Source organism: Triturus cristatus, chromosome 9 (genome assembly GCF_964204655.1).
Source record: "Triturus cristatus chromosome 9, aTriCri1.1, whole genome shotgun sequence".
Lineage (NCBI taxonomy): Eukaryota > Metazoa > Chordata > Amphibia > Caudata > Salamandridae > Triturus > Triturus cristatus.
Genome location: NC_140592.1, coordinates 23,296,546 through 23,316,869, shown reverse-complemented (window position 1 = coordinate 23,316,869; position 20,324 = coordinate 23,296,546). Strand labels below are relative to the sequence as shown.

Genomic DNA, 20,324 nt, shown 5'->3' with positions numbered 1-20,324 from the left:
CTTTCTTGATGACACCAGACACAAGAATCCTGCCAGTACATCTGTAAAACTCACATGGAACTCTACAACATCTGAACAGTAAACATTCTGTTCTTTAGTTTTGAATCATACCTCACATTTCAAAATAAGCTCTGCTCAACTACACACCGATAATAACTCATGCCAACATTATGTATCAAAGTACTTGTGCCTCCAAAAACATTCCCTACAAGTAGAAAACAGGTAATCACAGCCTTTGCCTGTACAAGGAAATGAAGTCTGTGAGGATTTACCTCTTTGCTAGGATCAGACGTGTCTTCATTGGCTTTGGCATTTGTTCCCCAAAGAAGATCATCCTCGTCGTCTGCTCCGGGAATCAGCCACTTCATCTCCTGTAGAAACAAGTCCAATAATATTTGACCCAAACAGAGATCTTACTTCTTTGCATGCACTATGACAGTGGAAAAGAACAAGACATAATGAGGGTGTCCAACATTTAAATATATGGGATAGATCAACCCTCGGTGCAAGCTTGGGCCCTGATCCTTCATGTTTTAAGTAAGAATATAGATACTATTTAGGCAGCAAATAGTCGAGAGACTGCGCTAAATGCCTATTTGTATCCTGAGGAGGACTTCACTACTGCCTTCGTTTACATTAAAGTACACTACAGCAGCTGCTCTCCTCATCATAAAAAACGTTGAGGCGGTTACCCTGAAAGGATCTCAAGATAGGACCCCATCCTTGTATGTTCTACAAATCGCAGAAGACAGTACAAACTTCTTTTGTACATTTGCTTTTCTCTACATTGAGATTTTCTGGATTTGGGGGAAGTGGCGAAGCAGAGGTCACTTATTTTAGATAAAGCAACGCTATGACAGCGATCTTTTTTTTTTTATGTCTATCAAGTATGGAATTAGAAGGGTGATCCTGGCGTTTGTCAGTTATAGCCATCTACTTTGCTTGGATATTCCATTCCTTTTTTGTGTTTAAAAGGCTTTATTAGCATTTAATAATCAACAAACCGATCAGCAACAGATAAGGAAAACAAGATAATAGTAAAACAAGCAAAGAAGCTGATATCTGAAAAGGAAGAGTAAAAGCACTTTTCGGGGTTGTATATATAAAACAAAAAGGGGGATGGAGGGACAAGGGAGAGAAAATATCAGCAGTATGGTGTGGAAATGTGGATTTTCCTGATCAGTTATGTCCCCTATCTTGGACCCCAACGGTTCTATATGCATGTTACAAGTACATGTATGTTCCCTCCAGTTCCAGTTTCTAAGACGCAAACATATGTGTGTCTACCGTTGACATGTTCTCTGTCAGATCCGCCATCACAGGGTTGGATATTCGATTCCTAAGTATGAAAGGCCACCGACTTTATATGGCTAAGTTACTCCATTTTTACAGTTCAGGCAAGTAGGCCCGATTCTGTCCTCAAAGCCTTTCCCTGCTCTCTGTCTCTGACAGCTTCAGCTTGAGCTCGCATCTGTATCCATGAACTTTGTCCTACTCCCTGTGCAGCTAACGGTGACTGCCTCGGCCAGTTTTCGCCTGTCTGCCAAGAAGTTGTATTTCACCTTCGAATTATCTATTTTACTCTTCAGCCGATGCATTCCTGTCCAGTGATTTAGGTAAACATTTCCTTTAGCTCACAAGCAAAGGACTCAGCCTTTCCGTCCTCCTGCAAGTGATTCATAGCCCTGTTGCCATGGAAAGTTTTCTGCCCCTCGCATCTCATATAGACACTTAGACGCTTGTACACGCACACAGTCAGTATAGAATAGATTCTGTCCGAGAGTTCTTCCTTGTGGATAACATAGTTCTTTAAACATAGGATGTTAGATACGATTTGGGATTAGGTTGACTTGACCCCAGACTTCTCGTCTCCACATGTAGAGCTAAATGTCAAGTCCCCTTCACCCCCTAGTTGCACGTCAATTACACGTCATGCTGCCGCGCGCGCATCTATGCCAAGTATTATCTTATAGATCCACCTATGTCTGATAATTCTAACCAATCATGTTTCTTTTATTCCTTATTACGCCTAGTTTCGATTATGTCACTGTTTTGTCACTTTTCTTATCAAATGTTACGCCTTCTACATTCGTTTCATTGTAATGCACTTATTATAAAAATACATGTCTGTTAATGAATTATTGTACTTCACTTCCTGAACCCTCGTGGTGACGGAACCTGAAGGCCGCGACTCGAGTCGGCCATTTTGAATGGAATAAAGCCCATTAGAAAACCTCTTATACCACGGATTCTGCCTCTTGTTATTTTGAGCTATTTACTTTAATTTAAGATTCCGCATGAAATTCAGTCCGGTAATATTTATTTTATTTACCACATAATGGCGCCCGAACAGGGACACTTTCTCATCTCACGCGCCGGCGGTGCGTTGCAGGCCCGGTCTCCTGCCACAGCTGGACGGACCATAAAACGCGTACCAGCAGGATTTCCTGTAAGCTCCCTCCGGTCAAGCGGGGGCGACTGAGGCTGCGATCAACCCAGACGAGGCGGTGAGAAGTGCGAAGTATCCCGACCAGAGCCTAGCTGAGAGAGCAAGATCCGAGGTATACAGAGGCCCACCAGGTTTTCCGAAATCCCGACGTCCAGAGGGTCCGATGTCCGCAGTTATCGAGTCCTGTCCATTCTCTGAGGCCTTCCGTTTCAAGGAGCTACTCGGTGAGTACCATCGCCGGGGAGGCGTGTTGACGCGCACATAGGTTGTGCCGGTCAAGACGGATTTGGGTACACAAATCCGGTCTGCACTGTTTAGCAGTGTATATGTACTGTTTATCAGTATATCAAGTATTCCGAAGTATTCAGTTATTGTCAAGAATTCAGCGTGGTGATTAGTTAGGCAGACTGTCATCATTGTCGACCATTGTTATAATGTTTAATGTTTAAAGTTTAAAGTATTCAGAAATGTCTTGCATATTGTGGTATGAATGACTGTTCATTGTTCACTGTTCATTATTGTGTTTCTCGTATTAAGCAAGTTCAAGAGTAAGTATCAGATCAGTTGTAAATATGCCGCTCTTCTCGAAGTTAAGACAGATTACTACCAGAAAAGGGGTGCTTGAAGAAGCAGTTCCTATTCCTCCTAGGGATACTCCAGGGCATTTCATGTACCATAAACATGGCTTAGATGCCATATTGTTTCTTGATCTATGGGTAGATTATACCAAAGGATTACCGGAAAGTCAAAGGTGGCCCATAGCGGGAACCTGGGATGCAGAGTGCATCATGAAAGTGGAGGAAGAGTTATGGAAAAGAAAGGTCAGACAGTCACAGAAAGACGCTGTTGAGTTATGGCGTAAAGAATCTCATAGACGAACAGAAAAAGCACGTAGACAAGAAGAGAGGAGTAAAGAAAGTTCAAATAAAGTTCAAGAAAATCTATTAATTGAGGAAGGTATCCGAGTGAAATCAGAACAAGTGAATAGACAAAGAAATGCTCTTATGAATGGTATGTATCCCCTTCTAGCCGAAGGACTACCTAAGGCTGCTCCAGAGATACCAAAAGACTTGCCACCCCCATTATTTCCAATTAAGGTACATCCAAAGGGGCATCCCAGAACCGCAGAAGATGTTTTTCTTTCCTCATATCTAGACGATGCAGCTCCCGAGTATGCTAACGCCACACCACATAGACCGTCTGGCGGAGGGGTCCAACGTCAGGATCAGGTATCTGTCCCCGTGCAACAGCAAGTCCCGATACAAGCTTCGGCAAGCACATCTGTTTCCGCATCTGTCTCCGCAGTCGACTCTACAGAGGTATCGACACCCATAGTTGCTGTGTCACGTTCAACGAACCCATTCACACCCGACGCCCCAGATAGGGCCACGGGAGGTGCTAGCAGTACTTTTACACCACCTAGAATAAATAAACTTGTCTTTCAAGAATCAGCGCATTCACGTACACCTAAATTCGTAAGTGAACGTACGCTTAAAGAACTCCTTGTAAATTGTAGATATGACCCAGTGGTTGGTAAAGAGGACGAAATGGTCCTGGCATCATTACGTATCAGGCGAGCCGCAGAATATTTAGCAAGGTTACCAGGGATGACTACGCATCTAGATAACATATATCATTTTGTTCAAACAGGACGAGATCCAGGATGTATTAACAGAGCTATGGAATTCCAGAAAGTAGAGATACAGGGGGAACTGTTGCGTTTCCTCATAAACTGTGTAATCAGAAATCAAGATCGTCCGGGGGTAGACCCGAATGCAATGCTTATTCTTACAAGATGGAGTCAGAATATATCAGAAGGGAGACACGATAAGCAAAATTGTATAATAGCCATGTGCCGAAAAATACGTAAAGAAATAGAGCGTATTCATGAAGAGAGATTGGGAACAGACGAGTTTGAGCAAGATGAAGTGTCCGAATCAGGGAATTCCGCAAGACAGTCAGAGACCATAGCTTATGTAGGCAGAGGAAGAAAGGAGCCGAGCTGCAGGTTCAGGGCTCGGGGATAAAGTTAAACTGTTACCAGGTTTACTAGTACAGGTACTGCCACGTTTATTAACTACAAAAAAGGAAGATTGGGGTGCAATCACAGCCTGCAAACAAAAGCAAGATGAAGACACAAGCGATTATTATGCTCGATTTGAAAAATGTTTTGGTATAAATAGTGGTATAAAAGCAAGTAGTGACTCATATCCACATTTATTTGTGACAAAATTGGTGGAAAATGCATTGCCTCCAGTGAAGAATAGAATATTGAAATTCGAGAGTACCTGGCAAAGTAACACTCCGTCGCAAATGCTACAAATGTTACAGTATCATCACAATAGAATTAGGGATGAACAAGAACACGAGCATAGACGCATGAAGGATACAAAAATGAAAATGCTAGTTTCTCAGACAGTACCAGCAGATGGTCACAAAAAGGGTGTGACACATTCTGGTGATTCTGCAGTTCCTGTAAAAGGAACCTGCAATTACTGTAAACAACTAGGCCATTATGTACATGATTGTCAAGTCCTGAAACGTAATATAGCTACAGGTATTGCAAAAGAGAGACCACGATTAGTTAGACAAGATCAGAATGAACAAGGAGCTATGCAGCATGGACAGTCCATGCCAGTTCAGCAACAGTCTATGCCAGCCTCACAGCAACCCATACAGTTTGTGCCAGCTGCACCACCGTTGCCTGCTACTGCCACACAAACCACAACACGACAAATGTATCAGACTGCACAGTATGAATACCCTGAGAATCAGCGCTACGCATGAACCAGCCTAGAGAGGGAAGTCGACTTACCGCTTATCGAGATTCCTGTAGATCAAGAAGGACCTTATGTACATAGTGAATTATTAGGTCAAGATAGAAAATTCTTACTCGATACAGGGGCAAGTCGAACAACCATAAAACGTAGTGAAGTTCCAGGGGCACCCCTCTCAGGCTCTCAAAATGTTTCCCTTGGTTTTTCAGGAAAACCTATTGTTAATGAAGTATCACAGCCTCTACCACTTACGTTAGGACCTTTGACACGAACTACAGATTTATTGCTTACTAAATCATGCCCAGAAAATCTGTTAGGAATTAAGACTCTGAAAGCACTAGGAGCCATAATATGTTGTTCTCCGGAAGGAGTAAGGTTGTTTTTACGTGATTTTAAAGGTCACTATGTGTCTAGAGACATGGATCCCCGACTACAGACTTTACCAGTACATCTATGGGCACAAGGCCCTACGGATGTTGGCTGCATGAACATTACACCCTATCGAGTTACATTGAAAGCAGGAGTGGTACTACCACGAATGCGACAATACAAGTTACCGCATGATGCTGTAGTGGCTTTGTTGAAAATCATTGATGAGCTAATTGCCCAGGGAGTAGTTGTAGAAACAGACTCCAATGTATGTAATTCACCGATAATTCCGATTCTTAAACGAACTGATCCTACTGCTCCGCCAGTATACCGATTGGTTATTGATTTGCGTGAACTAAACAAGTGTATTGTACCACAATTCCCTGTGGTCCCTGATATATCATCATTGTTGACAGCAATTGATTCCGAAGCAACATTCTTTACTGTAATCGATCTCAAGAATGCCTTTTTCAGCGTCCCAATAGATCCGGAAAGCCAATACTTGTTCGGATTCAGTTTAAATGGGCGCAGCTTTAAATTCTCACGCGCTCCCCAAGGATTTACAGAAAGCCCCAGCATCTACAGCCAAGCACTGAAAAGAGAACTTGACAGTATCCACATGCCAGTCAATACTGCACTGCTTCAATATGTCGATGATCTGCTGATCACCGCAAGAAGCGAGTCAGAATGTGAAAAAGCTTCTCTGACAGTTTTACATTTCCTAGCCGACAAGGGGCACAAGGTGTCCCCTTCTAAGCTGCAATTCTGTGTTCAGCGAGTTATTTATCTTGGTCACTCGCTGTCCAAGGAGGGAAGGCAGCTTACACCAGATCGCATTCAGTTAATTGCTAACATGTCAATACCCCAGACACAAAAGGAGGTGCGAGCTTTCATAGGCCTCACTTCATATTGTAGGCAGTGGATCCCTCAGTACGCATTTCTAGCAAAACCACTTATTCAGTTAACCACACAGGAGGCAGCCACATCGACTGTTCTCCCTTGGACTCAGGAACATACACAAGCTTTTGAAAGCCTAAAGGAAGCTTTATGTCAAGCACCTGTTTTAGCAACGCCATGTTATAGCAAACATTTTACACTCTTTGTTACAGAACGCGAAGGTACTGCCTTGTCAGTACTCACTCAGGATCAAGCAGGATCATGCAAGCCATGTGCTTATTTTTCCAGTACATTAGATCCCGTAGCTCAGGCTTTGCCTGCATGCCTGAAATCAGTGGCAGCGACAGCTTTAGCAATCAGACAAAGCGATGCCATAGTATTAGGACACCCATTGACAGTTCAAGTACCACATGCAGTAGAGGTTCTTGTGAACCGAACACAAACACAACACTTGACCATAGCAAGACTTACCGGTTATGAACTGACATTGTTTCAACCACACATAGAGATCCGACGGTGTAATACATTGAATCCTGCTACACTATTACCTGTAATTGGAACAGACCCACTAGCTCATGATTGTGTTAAAATCATTGAAATAAAGACGAAACCTAGACAAGACTTGACAGACGTTCCATTGTTAGATCCAGACCTGACGTTGTATGTAGACGGATCATGCATGAGAGCAAGTACAGGAGATTTAGTGGCCGCGTATGCAGTCACAACAGACACTGAAGTTATTGAAACAAATTGTATAGATACTTTGTCAGCCCAAGCAGCAGAACTCATTGCTCTAACGCAAGCCTGTATTCAAGCCACAAATAAGAAAGTTAATGTATACACTGACTCACGTTATGCATTCGGAGTTGTACACGACTTCGGCGTGCTGTGGCGAGAGAGAGGTTATTTAACGTCCCATGGTGCCCACATTCAGCACGGACCCCTCATTCATGCTTTGTTAGACGCAATACATCTACCCACTGCTATATCGATTATGAAATGTAAAGCACACACGAAGGTTACTGATACCATTTCTCAAGGCAATGATTTAGCTGACAGAACAGCTAAACAGACTGCTCAGAATCACACATTAGACATGACAAAGCCAATAGTTCAGACACCAACACAGTGTATGACAATTAAGGATCCCGCACTTGATGTAATTGACATACAGACACATGCCACAGCAGAAGAAATAAAGAAGTGGACTGAACTAGGAGGGATCCAGACAGATCAAGGGTGGATGACAAAGGAGAAATCTGTATGGTTTCTCCCTGATTCCATGGTTCAAGCCATTATAGCTACAGTTCACAGTCCAGCACATTTAGGAGAGAAGGCTATGCTAGACAGCATTCAGCACATTTGGTTCAACAAACATTTACGAGCAGCAGCTAAACAAAAAGTTCGTACCTGTATGATATGTTGTCAGTTTAATCCAGGAAAGAGTGTTCCCGTAGAGCAGGGTGGATTTCAGCCTCCTGACCATCCTTTTGAAGTCCTCCAGATGGATTATATTCAGATGGAACGTTGTCGAGGATTCAAATATGTCCTCGTAGTTGTCTGCGCTCTCTCCCGTTGGACAGAGGCGTATCCCGTATCAGATTACACTGCCCCGACTACTGCCAAGCAGCTAGTTCGAGAATTCTTCCCACGGTACGGTTTACCACGTGTTGTATATTCAGATAACGGTCAGCCTTTCTCATCCGAATTAATGAAACATGTCTCACTCTTGTTGGGATATCAGTGGAAATTCCACTGTGTCCGACACCCCGAGGCAGCAGGTCTCGTAGAAAGACATAACCAGACACTGAAAATCAGACTGTCCAAAATATGTAGAGAGAAAGGTGTCGACTGGATAGTAGCATTACCAGTTGCACTCTTTTATATGAGAATGGTAGCACACTCTAGAACAGGGCTATCCCCGTATGAGGTGATCTTTGGTAGACCACCGAATATGTGGGGGACGCCTATACCACGCAAAATAACTGACATTGACTGTAACATGCTGACAGATTACTTGGCTTCCTTGATGTCTGCACTACAATCTTCTCGTTCACAGGTAGCTGCAGCCTTTCCCGACAACACTGAGGCGAAACCCCATGACATTGTTCCGGGTAATCTTGTCTTTGTGAGAAATTTCGACAGGAAAAGTCAATTGGAGCCCAGGTGGAAAGCACCGAAGTTGGTCCTGTTGACCACAAGAACAGCCGTGAAGATCGAGGGACGTAAAGGGTGGATTCATTCAAGTCACGTCAAAAAATTCCATGGACTACCTTCAGATATAGACACTGTGCCCTGCACTCCCTCACAGACTGATTCAAAACTTCCTTTTGTTGAAAAGAATGACTCTCAGTGCTATAAATTAAAGCTTAGGCCCAAACCGTCGAGCAATTTGATTGTTTAAGTCCTCTCCAAGGTGAAGCGGTTGAATTGTCTCCGACATGTATCCCTTGGACCTGAGTAGAGAAAATACCCGAGAAATGTTGAAACGACAGGCGTATTGTAAATCACTGCGTAGCCACTGTATTGTGACTTTATTAATTTTGTTTTTCTTGAGTTTTTTAATAGTTACTGCAAGTATATTGTTGCATATGTATTATCCTGATTCTAAACGTGTTTTCAATATAACTGATGAACACTCTTTTAGTGACCTACCGCCACATGAGTTGTCCTATAGACTTGCGCTGCGCAATAACACCTTCATTAGTATGTTACATCATTCCCATCAGACTAGTAATGCGACCAATTGTTGGGTGTGTGGCCGACTCCCTCCCTATCAGAATAACAAAGGAGTTCTGCCTTTCTTTCCACATCCGTTCACACACAATGGCTCCTGTGGAGCATGGTTTAGTTTATTAAATTCCATAGACCCAGACACAGCAGTTTATCAACAACATTGGATATGGGGAAATCTGAATTTAGTTTTATTCAAAGTCTGTCACCCTAATAAGGAGGGTTACCCCAGTAGAACAGGAACTGATTTAGAAAATGAAGTGTATAAATTAGGTAATTTTACGCCTAATCTTATGATTTTGAATGTCAAATCCGAAGTTGAACTAATTCTGCCCACTATGTCAGTATTTCCAGTTAAGGGTGAATTATGTGTAAGAAAAGTTGGTTCCATACACATGGGCCATAGCCAATGCGTTACTACAGTAGAATATAGTGATCAAGGTAAATCTTCATTTAGAGCTTCTCGCCATTCTTACTTTATATGTGGTCAGATGGCATATATGCGTCTGCCTCTAGATTGGGATGGTACCTGTTACATAGCATTCCTTTTGCCACCTGTTTTCCTAGCTCCCCCTGATTATTATCGAAATGTTCATTTAGTACACAATAGAGAGCAAAGAGATCTCTCAGTTGTCGATTATACTGAAACAGCATGGGACAAGTATGTAGATTTCAATAAAGGTATCTTTCCCTATATAGGTACAATATCAAATGGTAAGCTGATACGCAGACTCACCAAGACTCTTGAAGCTGTAGTAAACGAGACTATAGCCGCCCTAGGCAATCTGACAGAGGAACAATCAGTGATGAGAATTGTTGTTCTCCAGAATCGTCTTGTCCTTGACGTCATCCTGGCCGATAGGGGCGGAGCTTGCAGGGTCATCGGATCCAGCTGCTGCATATTCATACCAGAAAATTCGCCATCTGTATATAAAGCTATAACACGCCTTCATAAGATTGTAAGCCAGATACACGAGAATCCAGGCACTTGGACGTGGTCCGGGTGGTTTTGGAGTGTGATATCAGCCTGGGGATGGAGAGTTCTATCCTTCCTAGGTATTGGCCTTCTTATGCTCTTCAGTTGTTGTTTATGCCTACAATGTGGACCAGCGATTTGTGGTCTGTGTGCCACATCGTGTATTCCACATCAAGGTTTTCGTTCAAAATACCGGAAGAAGAAGGAAGAAGAAATGATGCTCCATGAGCAAATCAATGGAATGATGAAGATTGATGTCTCGTGAAGGGCAAGAAGGGGACAAGGAGGGAATGTGGAAATGTGGATTTTCCTGATCAGTTATGTCCCCTATCTTGGACCCCAACGGTTCTATATGCATGTTACAAGTACATGTATGTTCCCTCCAGTTCCAGTTTCTAAGACGCAAACATATGTGTGTCTACCGTTGACATGTTCTCTGTCAGATCCGCCATCACAGGGTTGGATATTCGATTCCTAAGTATGAAAGGCCACCGACTTTATATGGCTAAGTTACTCCATTTTTACAGTTCAGGCAAGTAGGCCCGATTCTGTCCTCAAAGCCTTTCCCTGCTCTCTGTCTCTGACAGCTTCAGCTTGAGCTCGCATCTGTATCCATGAACTTTGTCCTACTCCCTGTGCAGCTAACGGTGACTGCCTCGGCCAGTTTTCGCCTGTCTGCCAAGAAGTTGTATTTCACCTTCGAATTATCTATTTTACTCTTCAGCCGATGCATTCCTGTCCAGTGATTTAGGTAAACATTTCCTTTAGCTCACAAGCAAAGGACTCAGCCTTTCCGTCCTCCTGCAAGTGATTCATAGCCCTGTTGCCATGGAAAGTTTTCTGCCCCTCGCATCTCATATAGACACTTAGACGCTTGTACACGCACACAGTCAGTATAGAATAGATTCTGTCCGAGAGTTCTTCCTTGTGGATAACATAGTTCTTTAAACATAGGATGTTAGATACGATTTGGGATTAGGTTGACTTGACCCCAGACTTCTCGTCTCCACATGTAGAGCTAAATGTCAAGTCCCCTTCACCCCCTAGTTGCACGTCAATTACACGTCATGCTGCCGCGCGCGCATCTATGCCAAGTATTATCTTATAGATCCACCTATGTCTGATAATTCTAACCAATCATGTTTCTTTTATTCCTTATTACGCCTAGTTTCGATTATGTCACTGTTTTGTCACTTTTCTTATCAAATGTTACGCCTTCTACATTCGTTTCATTGTAATGCACTTATTATAAAAATACATGTCTGTTAATGAATTATTGTACTTCACTTCCTGAACCCTCGTGGTGACGGAACCTGAAGGCCGCGACTCGAGTCGGCCATTTTGAATGGAATAAAGCCCATTAGAAAACCTCTTATACCACGGATTCTGCCTCTTGTTATTTTGAGCTATTTACTTTAATTTAAGATTCCGCATGAAATTCAGTCCGGTAATATTTATTTTATTTACCACAATGGCATAGAAAAATAAAACAAGAAAATGCATACTAGAAAACATACTATAAAAAAAAGGAAAGACGATTGTGAATTAAATCAAAACGTATCACAATGCAACAAGGTAAAAAACGAGTAACCAGAAATAACAGAGATAAAATCATTTAAGGAGGTTTAAAATGTTCAGAAGTTAAGTGCGAGATGTTCTTCAGAACAGTTCGGTCTAAGTAGGTGGTGAGAGGCAACCAGAACAAATCTTTATTAAGCGGAGTGCAAGAGGAGCGAAAGCAACATCTAGCTTGAGAAAAGGACAAAGGGTATTCCCCCAATGTTGTATGGATAATGTTGCGAGATGTTTCCAATTGAAGGAAATATGCTGAAAGGCTAAAGCAAGCAGGATATTCCATTCCTAATTGTTAGCGAAAGGGGAAACGCCAGTACATGGAGACCCATTGGATCGTTTCTGTGTTATTCTCAAAACGTTGCTGATGGTTTCAAATGAACATCATTTGTGAGCGAGTATGGCCTCTCTATGGTGATTCCAAACAGGGTCAACATTGGTATTAGTTCGGATATACAAGCAGAAGAAAAGCCATGCCACAGTACAGGCAACCTACCTGGTCACAGTTTCTTTGGGACTGCAGGTGTGTTTGCAGCCGTCGTAACAAAGGTACCCCATTTCGAGACTGTCTCTTCAGTGTCCAGTAACTGTGCAGCCTCTGCATAAACTGGCTCTTCCGCTGGATAGTTAAACGGTTTGTAATCTTACTGAGCCTGGGAAGAAGAGAAACAGAAAGATTCACCACAGCAGCTCCCAGAAGAGTGAGTATAAACCTCTCCAGCCACTAGAGTTCTCGAAACTATACCGAAAATGGCTTGTGAATCAAAGACAAGATTTAAATCTTGACTCGCTTTGTACAGAAACCTTAAATACAAACCTGTGTGCAAGGAAGAAACAGTAACAGAAAGTAATGTGCATAAATGAAATGCTGAACAAGCTAACGCTATAAGAACTCTTCTTTACAGCACTCTGGACTGCTTCCATGTGGCAGCAACACCAGTCTTGCAGGCTGGCCCACGACTGGCAAATTATTTAAAACCTAAGTAAATAATTAATATGTGTGATTAATCCATGAAAGGAAAACTCCCAGGATTTCGGTCATGCTGTGCAGACCTGCAGAATTATTAATAAAAGTAGAGCAAACAAACTGTAAGCACTATCTCCACTCATTGAACTAAGCTTGAAACTAATCTTTTATAGTGGGTATTTTAGGGGCACAGGCCAAGAGCTACAACTAAATTCTTGAGAAACTAAAAACAAATGTTCCGCGATATACTTTAATGAATTACATTTATATCGAAGCACCATAGGAATAAGTTATAGTACTTGAAGGTTGATATCTTACAGCATCGTCACTTTGAATTATGCACATCTGATGTGCACCATAAGACCTGCTCAATGGGGAACATGCCGCACAGGGAAAGAAAGCAGAGAAAGCCAACAACCGTGACATTGGTGGAGTCCTGCTCTTTGGTACATCTGGACACGGTATCATTTCTCGCACCTGGACGTGCACTGCAGAAGAGCAGGCACCCAACTGTACCCACAGATTTAAAACAACAAGGAGTAAACTCACTTGAACACCGGAAGTACTTTCTACGCAGGAGGGAAGTTCTTCACTCCAGGTTTATTTTCTGAGACTGATGAGACGGTCATTTAGTGTGCTGACCAGCTCCAGGGATGGCAAACGAGGCTCAGCCTGCAATGCATGGAGTGGTGGAAGGATAGAGAGCCTAGATCATGCTGGGCACTCCAGGGACCATCAGAGGGGCGCAACCTGCACCGGGCGAATGATAGAAGGAACGTGCTAGGCAGCTTCAAGGACTGACAGAGGGGCTCAGCCTGCAATGCATGGAGTGGTGGAAGGATATAGAGCGCATTGAGCGTGCTTGGAGCTCCAGGGACCATAAGAGGGGCACATCCTGCACCACAGGGATTGCCAGAAGCATACAGAGTCTGGAGCGTGCTTGACAGCTCTAGGGACAGCCAGCGGAGCACACATTGCACCACAGGGATTGGCAGACGGATACATAATCTGGAGCATGCTAGGCAGTTTCAGGGACTACAGTGGGGCTCAGCCTGCACCGCGGGGATTGGTAGAAGGATGCTGGGCACTCCACGGACTATCAACTGGGCTTAACCTGCACCACAGGGATTGACAGGATAAAGTGTTGGGGCCTGGTAGGTGGCTCCGTGGACGGCCAGTGAGGCCTGTAACCCAGGGATTAGCAGAAGGATACAGAGTCTAGCGAGTGCCAGGTAGCTTTAGGGACGGACAGAGGGGCTCAGCTTGCACCTCAGGAATTGGTGAAAGGATATCGAGAACCTAGAGTGTGCTAGGTGGATCCAGGGACTATCAGAGGGGTGCACCCTGCACTGCAGGGATTGCAAGAAGAATACAGAGTATGGAGCGTGCCTAAAATCTCCAGGGAAGGCAAGTGGGACTTACCCTGTACCCAAGGGATTGGCAGGATACTGTAGGAAGCTGGCTCTGTATAGGATATTGCCACTAGGCGGTAATACCATGCAGAGTCCAGGGGTTCCCCAAAAGTGTACAGGGTTCAATGTAAAACCCAGAGTTCTTTATTAGTGGTAGTGTGGGCGCGCAGCCTGAGGCCCAACACAGGAGTGTAAGACATTTATTGCACAACAGTGATCAATAATGGACACACGACTCAGGAAAGAGATCCAGACCAATTTTAGAAACGTATACTTCGTTTGTATTTTATTTTAGGATCAAGATCCTCGTAATAAGGCAAGTACGTTTTTAATAAAAAATGCTTTTTACTTTGAAAAATCGACACTTAGAAACTTTTAAGCACAGTTCAATGTTATCCTATGGGGAAAACAATATTGCGGTTAAACAGGTAAGTACTGCACTTACAGTCCCAGTCTTCGGAGCCAAAAGTCAGCAACGGTCCGGGAAGTACCAAAACTGCACCACCAGCAGCACAGGAGCGGCCGGGTGCAGAGGTCAAAATCGGAGTTTGGCTCAATGCCTTCCAAAGGAGACAGGGGTGCCTGGAGCTACACTGCTTGCAGGTAAGTAGATCAGTTGCAGGGGCAAAGCTTAGGGGGTTAGGTTAAGCACGGGGGCACAAAGCACCACCAAACATACAGCACCAACAACACAGGGCGGCCGGGTGCAGGGTTCAATATCGACATTGTGAGCCCAATGCAATCCCATGGAGTTACTTCTTTTTGGAAACAGGCTGCAGGTGTCGAACGGAGCGTCCAGACACAACACCAACGACGGCACGGGTTACTTAAGGTGTTAGGGGTCACAAGGGAACCGCTGGTCGAGCTCACCAAAGCCTGTGGGATGCAGGTGCAGGGATGCCTTTAGATGTCGGAAATTTTATTTGACCGGTCGCGGTGGGAGTGACCCTTCAGAGTCACTCTGCAGGCGCCATTGCGGGGGTAGCGGAGGTCAGTCAACGCTGGATTCGGAGTCCTGGTCGCTGGGGAAACTTCACTTGGCAGTTGGGCCACTCAGACTCGGGCGTCGGGTGAAGAGTGAGCACGAGTCGCTGATCTGTCTGGATCTAGTCTTTGTTGTTGGTTTCTTCTGGACAGGTCTGCTGTTCATGGGAGATCGAGTCTTTATTGAAGGCAGCAGTCCTCACAGGGGTTTCAGAGTTCGCTGGCTGCAAGACAAGTCTCAGGTTTGTTGAAGCTTGAGACAGGCCTTTAGGTCTGGGGCCAAGGCAGTCGTCGTCTTCAATCTTCTCTGCAGGGTCGTCTTCTTTCTTCTTAGGTTGTTGCAGATCTCATTTCTAGTTCTGGGAGAGCCTCCTAACAACTAAATTTAGGGGGCGTTTTAGGGGAGTAGCAGGTAGGGCCAATGGGCACCTTACCTGAGGTGACTACATCAACTAGTGTGCCACCCTCTTGTGGGAGGAGGCATAGCCCTAGCCCTAATTGGAAGGGTCCCCTCATCTTCAAGATGGAGGGGACTGAAAAATTTGCTTAGCTTCGCCTCCTCCACCAGAGTGGGGGAGTTGGCAGAAGTGGGTACACCACCTAGCCTTTCGAAATTTTCCCGACAGTTTTCCCACCCGAAGTGGAAACTGGGGGTTGCCATCAGCTTCTGGAAGCAGACACGGGGGGTCGCATTACAAATGTGGCAGGCCTTTGAAGCTTCCCCTTCGAGCACTAGCTCATCCTGGGGAGGAGGTTTGGCACCTCTGTCCAGGATTTGCATTGGTTCTGTCCCAGAGAGCAGAGACTCTCCACCCAGGTGTCCAGAAACATGTCTGTGTGTGTGTGGAAGGTTGCCTAAAGCCAGTCAATGCCCACACCAGGGTCAGTAGGTTTTCAGGGGGTACCTCTGAGGTGCGTTTGACTAAATCTCACACTGGCATCATTGTGGATTCATTACAAGGAGGAGTTTGGTACCAAACACTCTTGGGTTTAAGGAAGCCATCATGGTGCTGTGGAACTCGGGTAGTCAAGTGCCCAGCCCATGTACTCTCTCAGACTTCCCTAGCACTTACAATATTAGGGAATAAACCCCGATATTGTAGCATATGTGCTCATACAAAAATCCCCACACCTGGGATATAGCGCACCCTGCCTTAGGGCTGGTAAGGCCTGCTAGGGGGGTGAGGTGACTTACCTGTATCTTAGGCAGTGCTGGCTGGCATTGCAGACACTCAGTGTGCCATGTCGACTTGGTCATTTTTTCACCTCACAGGGGCAGTGGCATGGTCCTACACAGGGGGTCCCAAGGGAATCCCTTCGGCCTACAGGCCCTAGATACCTCGGGTATTACTTACAACGGACTTACAACGGGGGGGGGGGGGGGCAGGAGTATCAATTGTGGGCATGTTTTAGGGAAACAACACTGGTACTTAGAACCTGTACAGCAGGGACTCAGTAATCAGTCAAAGTTGCATCTAAAGCCAGGCAAAAAGTGTGTGTGTGGGGGACCTGCAACAGAACCCCATTTTCTTACACATACAGAGTCTGGAGCGTGCACACCGGGATTGGTGGAAGTATACAGTCTAGAGCATGCTAGACATCTCAAGGGAAGGCCAGCGGTGCTCAGCCTGCACCAAAGGGATTTGTGGAAGGATATAGGGAGCTTAAAGCATGCTAGGAGGCTCAAGGGACTATCAAAGTGGTGCACTCTGCACCACAGAGGTTGACAGAAGGATACAGAGTCTGGAGCGTGCTAGGTGGTTCCAGGGGCATATAGTGGTGCTCAGCCTGCACCGCAGTGATTGGCGGATCGATCTAGAGAGGCTACAGTGGGCCAAGCTCTCTAGAGAACATCAGAGGTGCTCACTCTGCACCACAGGGATTGACAGAAGCATACAGTCTGGGGAATGCTAGGCAGCTTCAAGGACAGCTAGAGGGGATCGGCCTGCACCCCAGGGATTGATAGAAGGATATAGAGAGCCTAGAGTATGCTGGGTGGCTCTAGGTACAATCAGAAGGGCGCAATCTGCTCCACAGGGATTGGCAGAAGGATACAGAATCTGGAGCATGTAGGCGACTCAAGGGACGGCCAGTGGGGCTCGACCTGTACACCAGGAATTGACAGAAGGATACTGAGTCTGTAGTGTGCTAGTCAGCTTCAGGGACAGCCAGTGGGATTTAGTCAATACCCCAGGGATTGACAGAAGGATCCAGAGTCTTGAGCGTGCTTAACAGATCCTGGGAGGGCCTCAGCCTTCACCGCAGGTATTGGTGGAAGGATATAGAGAGCCCAGAGCATGCCGGGCACTCCAGGCCCCATCAGAGGGGCACGCCTTGCACCACAGGGAATGAACGGAGGGAGGATACAGAGTCTGAAGCATGCTAGGTGGCTTCAGTGACCGACAGTTGGGCTCAGCCTGTAGCCCAGGAATTGGTGGAAGGATATAGAGAGCCTAGAGCGGGCTAGGCGGTTCCATGGACAGCCAGAGGGCTCATCCCGCACAACAGCGATTGGTGGAAGGATATAGAGAGCCTTGAGCATGCTGAGCCCGTCAGGGACCATCAGAGGAAAGCACCCTACCCCACAGGGACTGACGGAAGGATACAGAGTCTAGAGCGTGCTTAACAGCTCCAGAGACGGCCAGCGGGGGTCAGCCTGCATCGCAGGGATTGCTGGAAGGATAAAGACTGCCTGGATCGTGCTGAGTGGCTCGAGGGACTATCAGGGGAAGCACCCTGCACTACAGAGATTGACAGAAAGATACGGAGTCTGGAACATAGTAGGCGGCTCCAGGGACGGCCAGTGGGTCTCAGCTTGCACCACAGGGATTGGTGAAAGGGTATAGAGAGCCTTGAGAGTGCTGGGCACTTCGGGGAATATAAACAGGCGCACCCTGCACCAAAGGGATTGGCAGGATACAGAATCAGAGCGTGCTTAACAGCTCCAGAGACGGCCTGCAGGGCTCAGCCTGCATCGCAGGGATTGCTGGAAGGATATAGAGAGCCTTGAGCATGCTGAGCCCATCAGGGACCATCAGAGGAGAGCACCCTACCCCACAGGGAGTGACTGAAGCATACAGAGTCTGGAGTGTGCTTAACAGCTCCAGAGACGGCCAGCGGGGGTCAGCCTGCATAGCAGGGATTGCTGGAAGGATAAAGACTGCCTGGATCGTGCTGAGTGCCTCGAGGGACTATCAGGGGAAGCACCCTGCACCACAAGGTTTAACAGAAAGATAATGAGTCTGGAGCATGGTAGGCAGCTCCAGGGATGGCCAGTGGGGCTCAGCTTGCACCACAGGGATTGGTAGAAGAATATAGAGAGCCTTGAGCGTGCGGGTGGCTCCAGGGACTTTCAGATGAGTGCACTGTGAACCACAGGAATTGACAGAAAGATACAGAGTCTGGAGAGTGCTTAACAGCTCCAGAGACGGTCAGTGGGGCTCAGTCTATACCACAGGGATTTAGAGAGCCTAAAACATGCTGGGACTATCAGAGAGGCGCACCCTGCACCACAGGGATTGACAGCAAGATACAGAGTCTGGAGAGTGCTGGGCAGCTCCAGGGACAGCCAGTAGGGCTCAGCCTGTACCAAGGGATTGGTGGAAGGCTATAGAGAGCCTTGATTGTGCTGGGCACTCCAGGGACTATCAATGGGGCGCACTCTGCACCATAGAGATTGGCAGAAAAATACAGAATTGAAGCGTGCTGAACAGCTACAGGGACGGCCAGCGGGATCAGCCTGCACCAAAGGGACTGAAAGGATAGTCTGAAGCGTGCTAGGCAGCTCCAATGACAGCCTGCGGGGCTCAGGATGCATCGCAGGGATTGGTGAAAGGATATAGAGAGCCTAACACATTCTGGGCGGCTCCAGAGACTATCAGAGGGGCGCACCCTGCACCACAGGGATTGGCAGAAGGATACAGAGACTGGAGTTTGCTTGACGGCTTCAGGGGCTGACTGTGGGGGCTCAGTTTGCACCATGGGGATTGGAGGAAGGATATAGAGAGGCTACAGTGTGCTGGACGCTCCAGGTACTATCAATCGGGGGTGCAACCTGCACCACAGGGTTTGACAGAAGGATAAAGAGTCTGGAGTGTGCTAGGCAGCATCAGGGACTGACAGCGGGCTCAATCTGCACAGCAGGATTTGGTGAAAGGCCAAAGAGAGGCTACCTTGCGCTGAGTGCTCTAGGAGCCATCAGAGGGGCGCACCCTGCACCACAGGGATTGACAGAAGGATGCAAAGTCTGGAGCGTGCTAGGCAGGTTCAAGGACCGGCAGAGGGGTACAGCCTGCACCACAGGGATTAGTGAAAGGATATAGAGAGCCTAGAGTGTGCTTGGTGCTCCAGGGACCATCAAAGGAATTCAACCAGCACCACAGAGATTGACAAAAGGATAGAGTCTGCAGGGTACTAGGCGGCTTCAGGGACGGCCATTAGGGATCAAACCGCACCACAGGGATTGGTGGAAGGATACAGAGAGCCTAGAGCATGCAGGTGTCTCCAGGGACTATCAGAGGGTGCACCCTGAACCACAGGGAGTGACGGAAGCATACAGAGTCTGGCGCATGCCTAACAGCTCCAGGAACTGTCAGTGGGGCTCCGCCCGCACCGCGAGTATTGACAGAAGGAAACGAAGTCGGGAGCATGCTTGGGAGCTTCAGGGACAGACAGTGGGCCTCCGCCTGCACCACAGGGACTGGTGGGAGGATAGAGAGAGGTTACAGCGTGATGGGCGGTGCCAGTGAAGAGACCCCAAATGCAACTGCTCCTATTTTGTACTAGTGAAATTCATTCTGCTTTTACTGCGTGTGCAGGGACATTGGGCCACTGAGGTGAATAGCTGCCAAGTTTTTGGTCAACTTATGTGTGACATTTCCATGTTTTCAGTGGGGACGTGTGTGACATTTCATTCTCTTATGTGTGACGCTTTGTCACTAGTAGAATTTACTAAACAGATCGACAGATAAAAATCTCAACATGCACAAAAAAGAAAAATTATTAAACTTTCAGGTCAAGCAGGAGTTGGCAGGAATTGTTGGAGGGTGCAGCAACTGCTCAATTCTTCAACAAAAAAACTCTGCTAGATCTGAGTGGCATTATTATAGTACCTTACTTAATACTAAATATGCATTTTTCTTTCCCCCCCGAAATTTTGTAATAAACCTTTTGGTTCTATTTACCTCAT

At 46.1% G+C, this 20,324-nt stretch overlaps 1 protein-coding gene across 2 annotated transcripts in view; it reads right to left on the bottom strand.

Moving 5' to 3' along the window:
- BRPF1 (bromodomain and PHD finger containing 1) overlaps positions 1 to 20,324 on the bottom strand; it is a 282,053-nt gene that overhangs the window by 182,687 nt on the left and 79,042 nt on the right. For both annotated transcript variants that reach the window (XM_085624272.1, XM_085624271.1), the window contains exons 4-5: positions 12,270 to 12,426; positions 273 to 371 (exon numbers count right to left, since the gene is read on the bottom strand). In XM_085624272.1, coding sequence (XP_085480398.1) covers positions 273 to 371; positions 12,270 to 12,426 — 256 coding nt within the window. The remainder of the gene's footprint in view (positions 1 to 272; positions 372 to 12,269; positions 12,427 to 20,324) is intronic.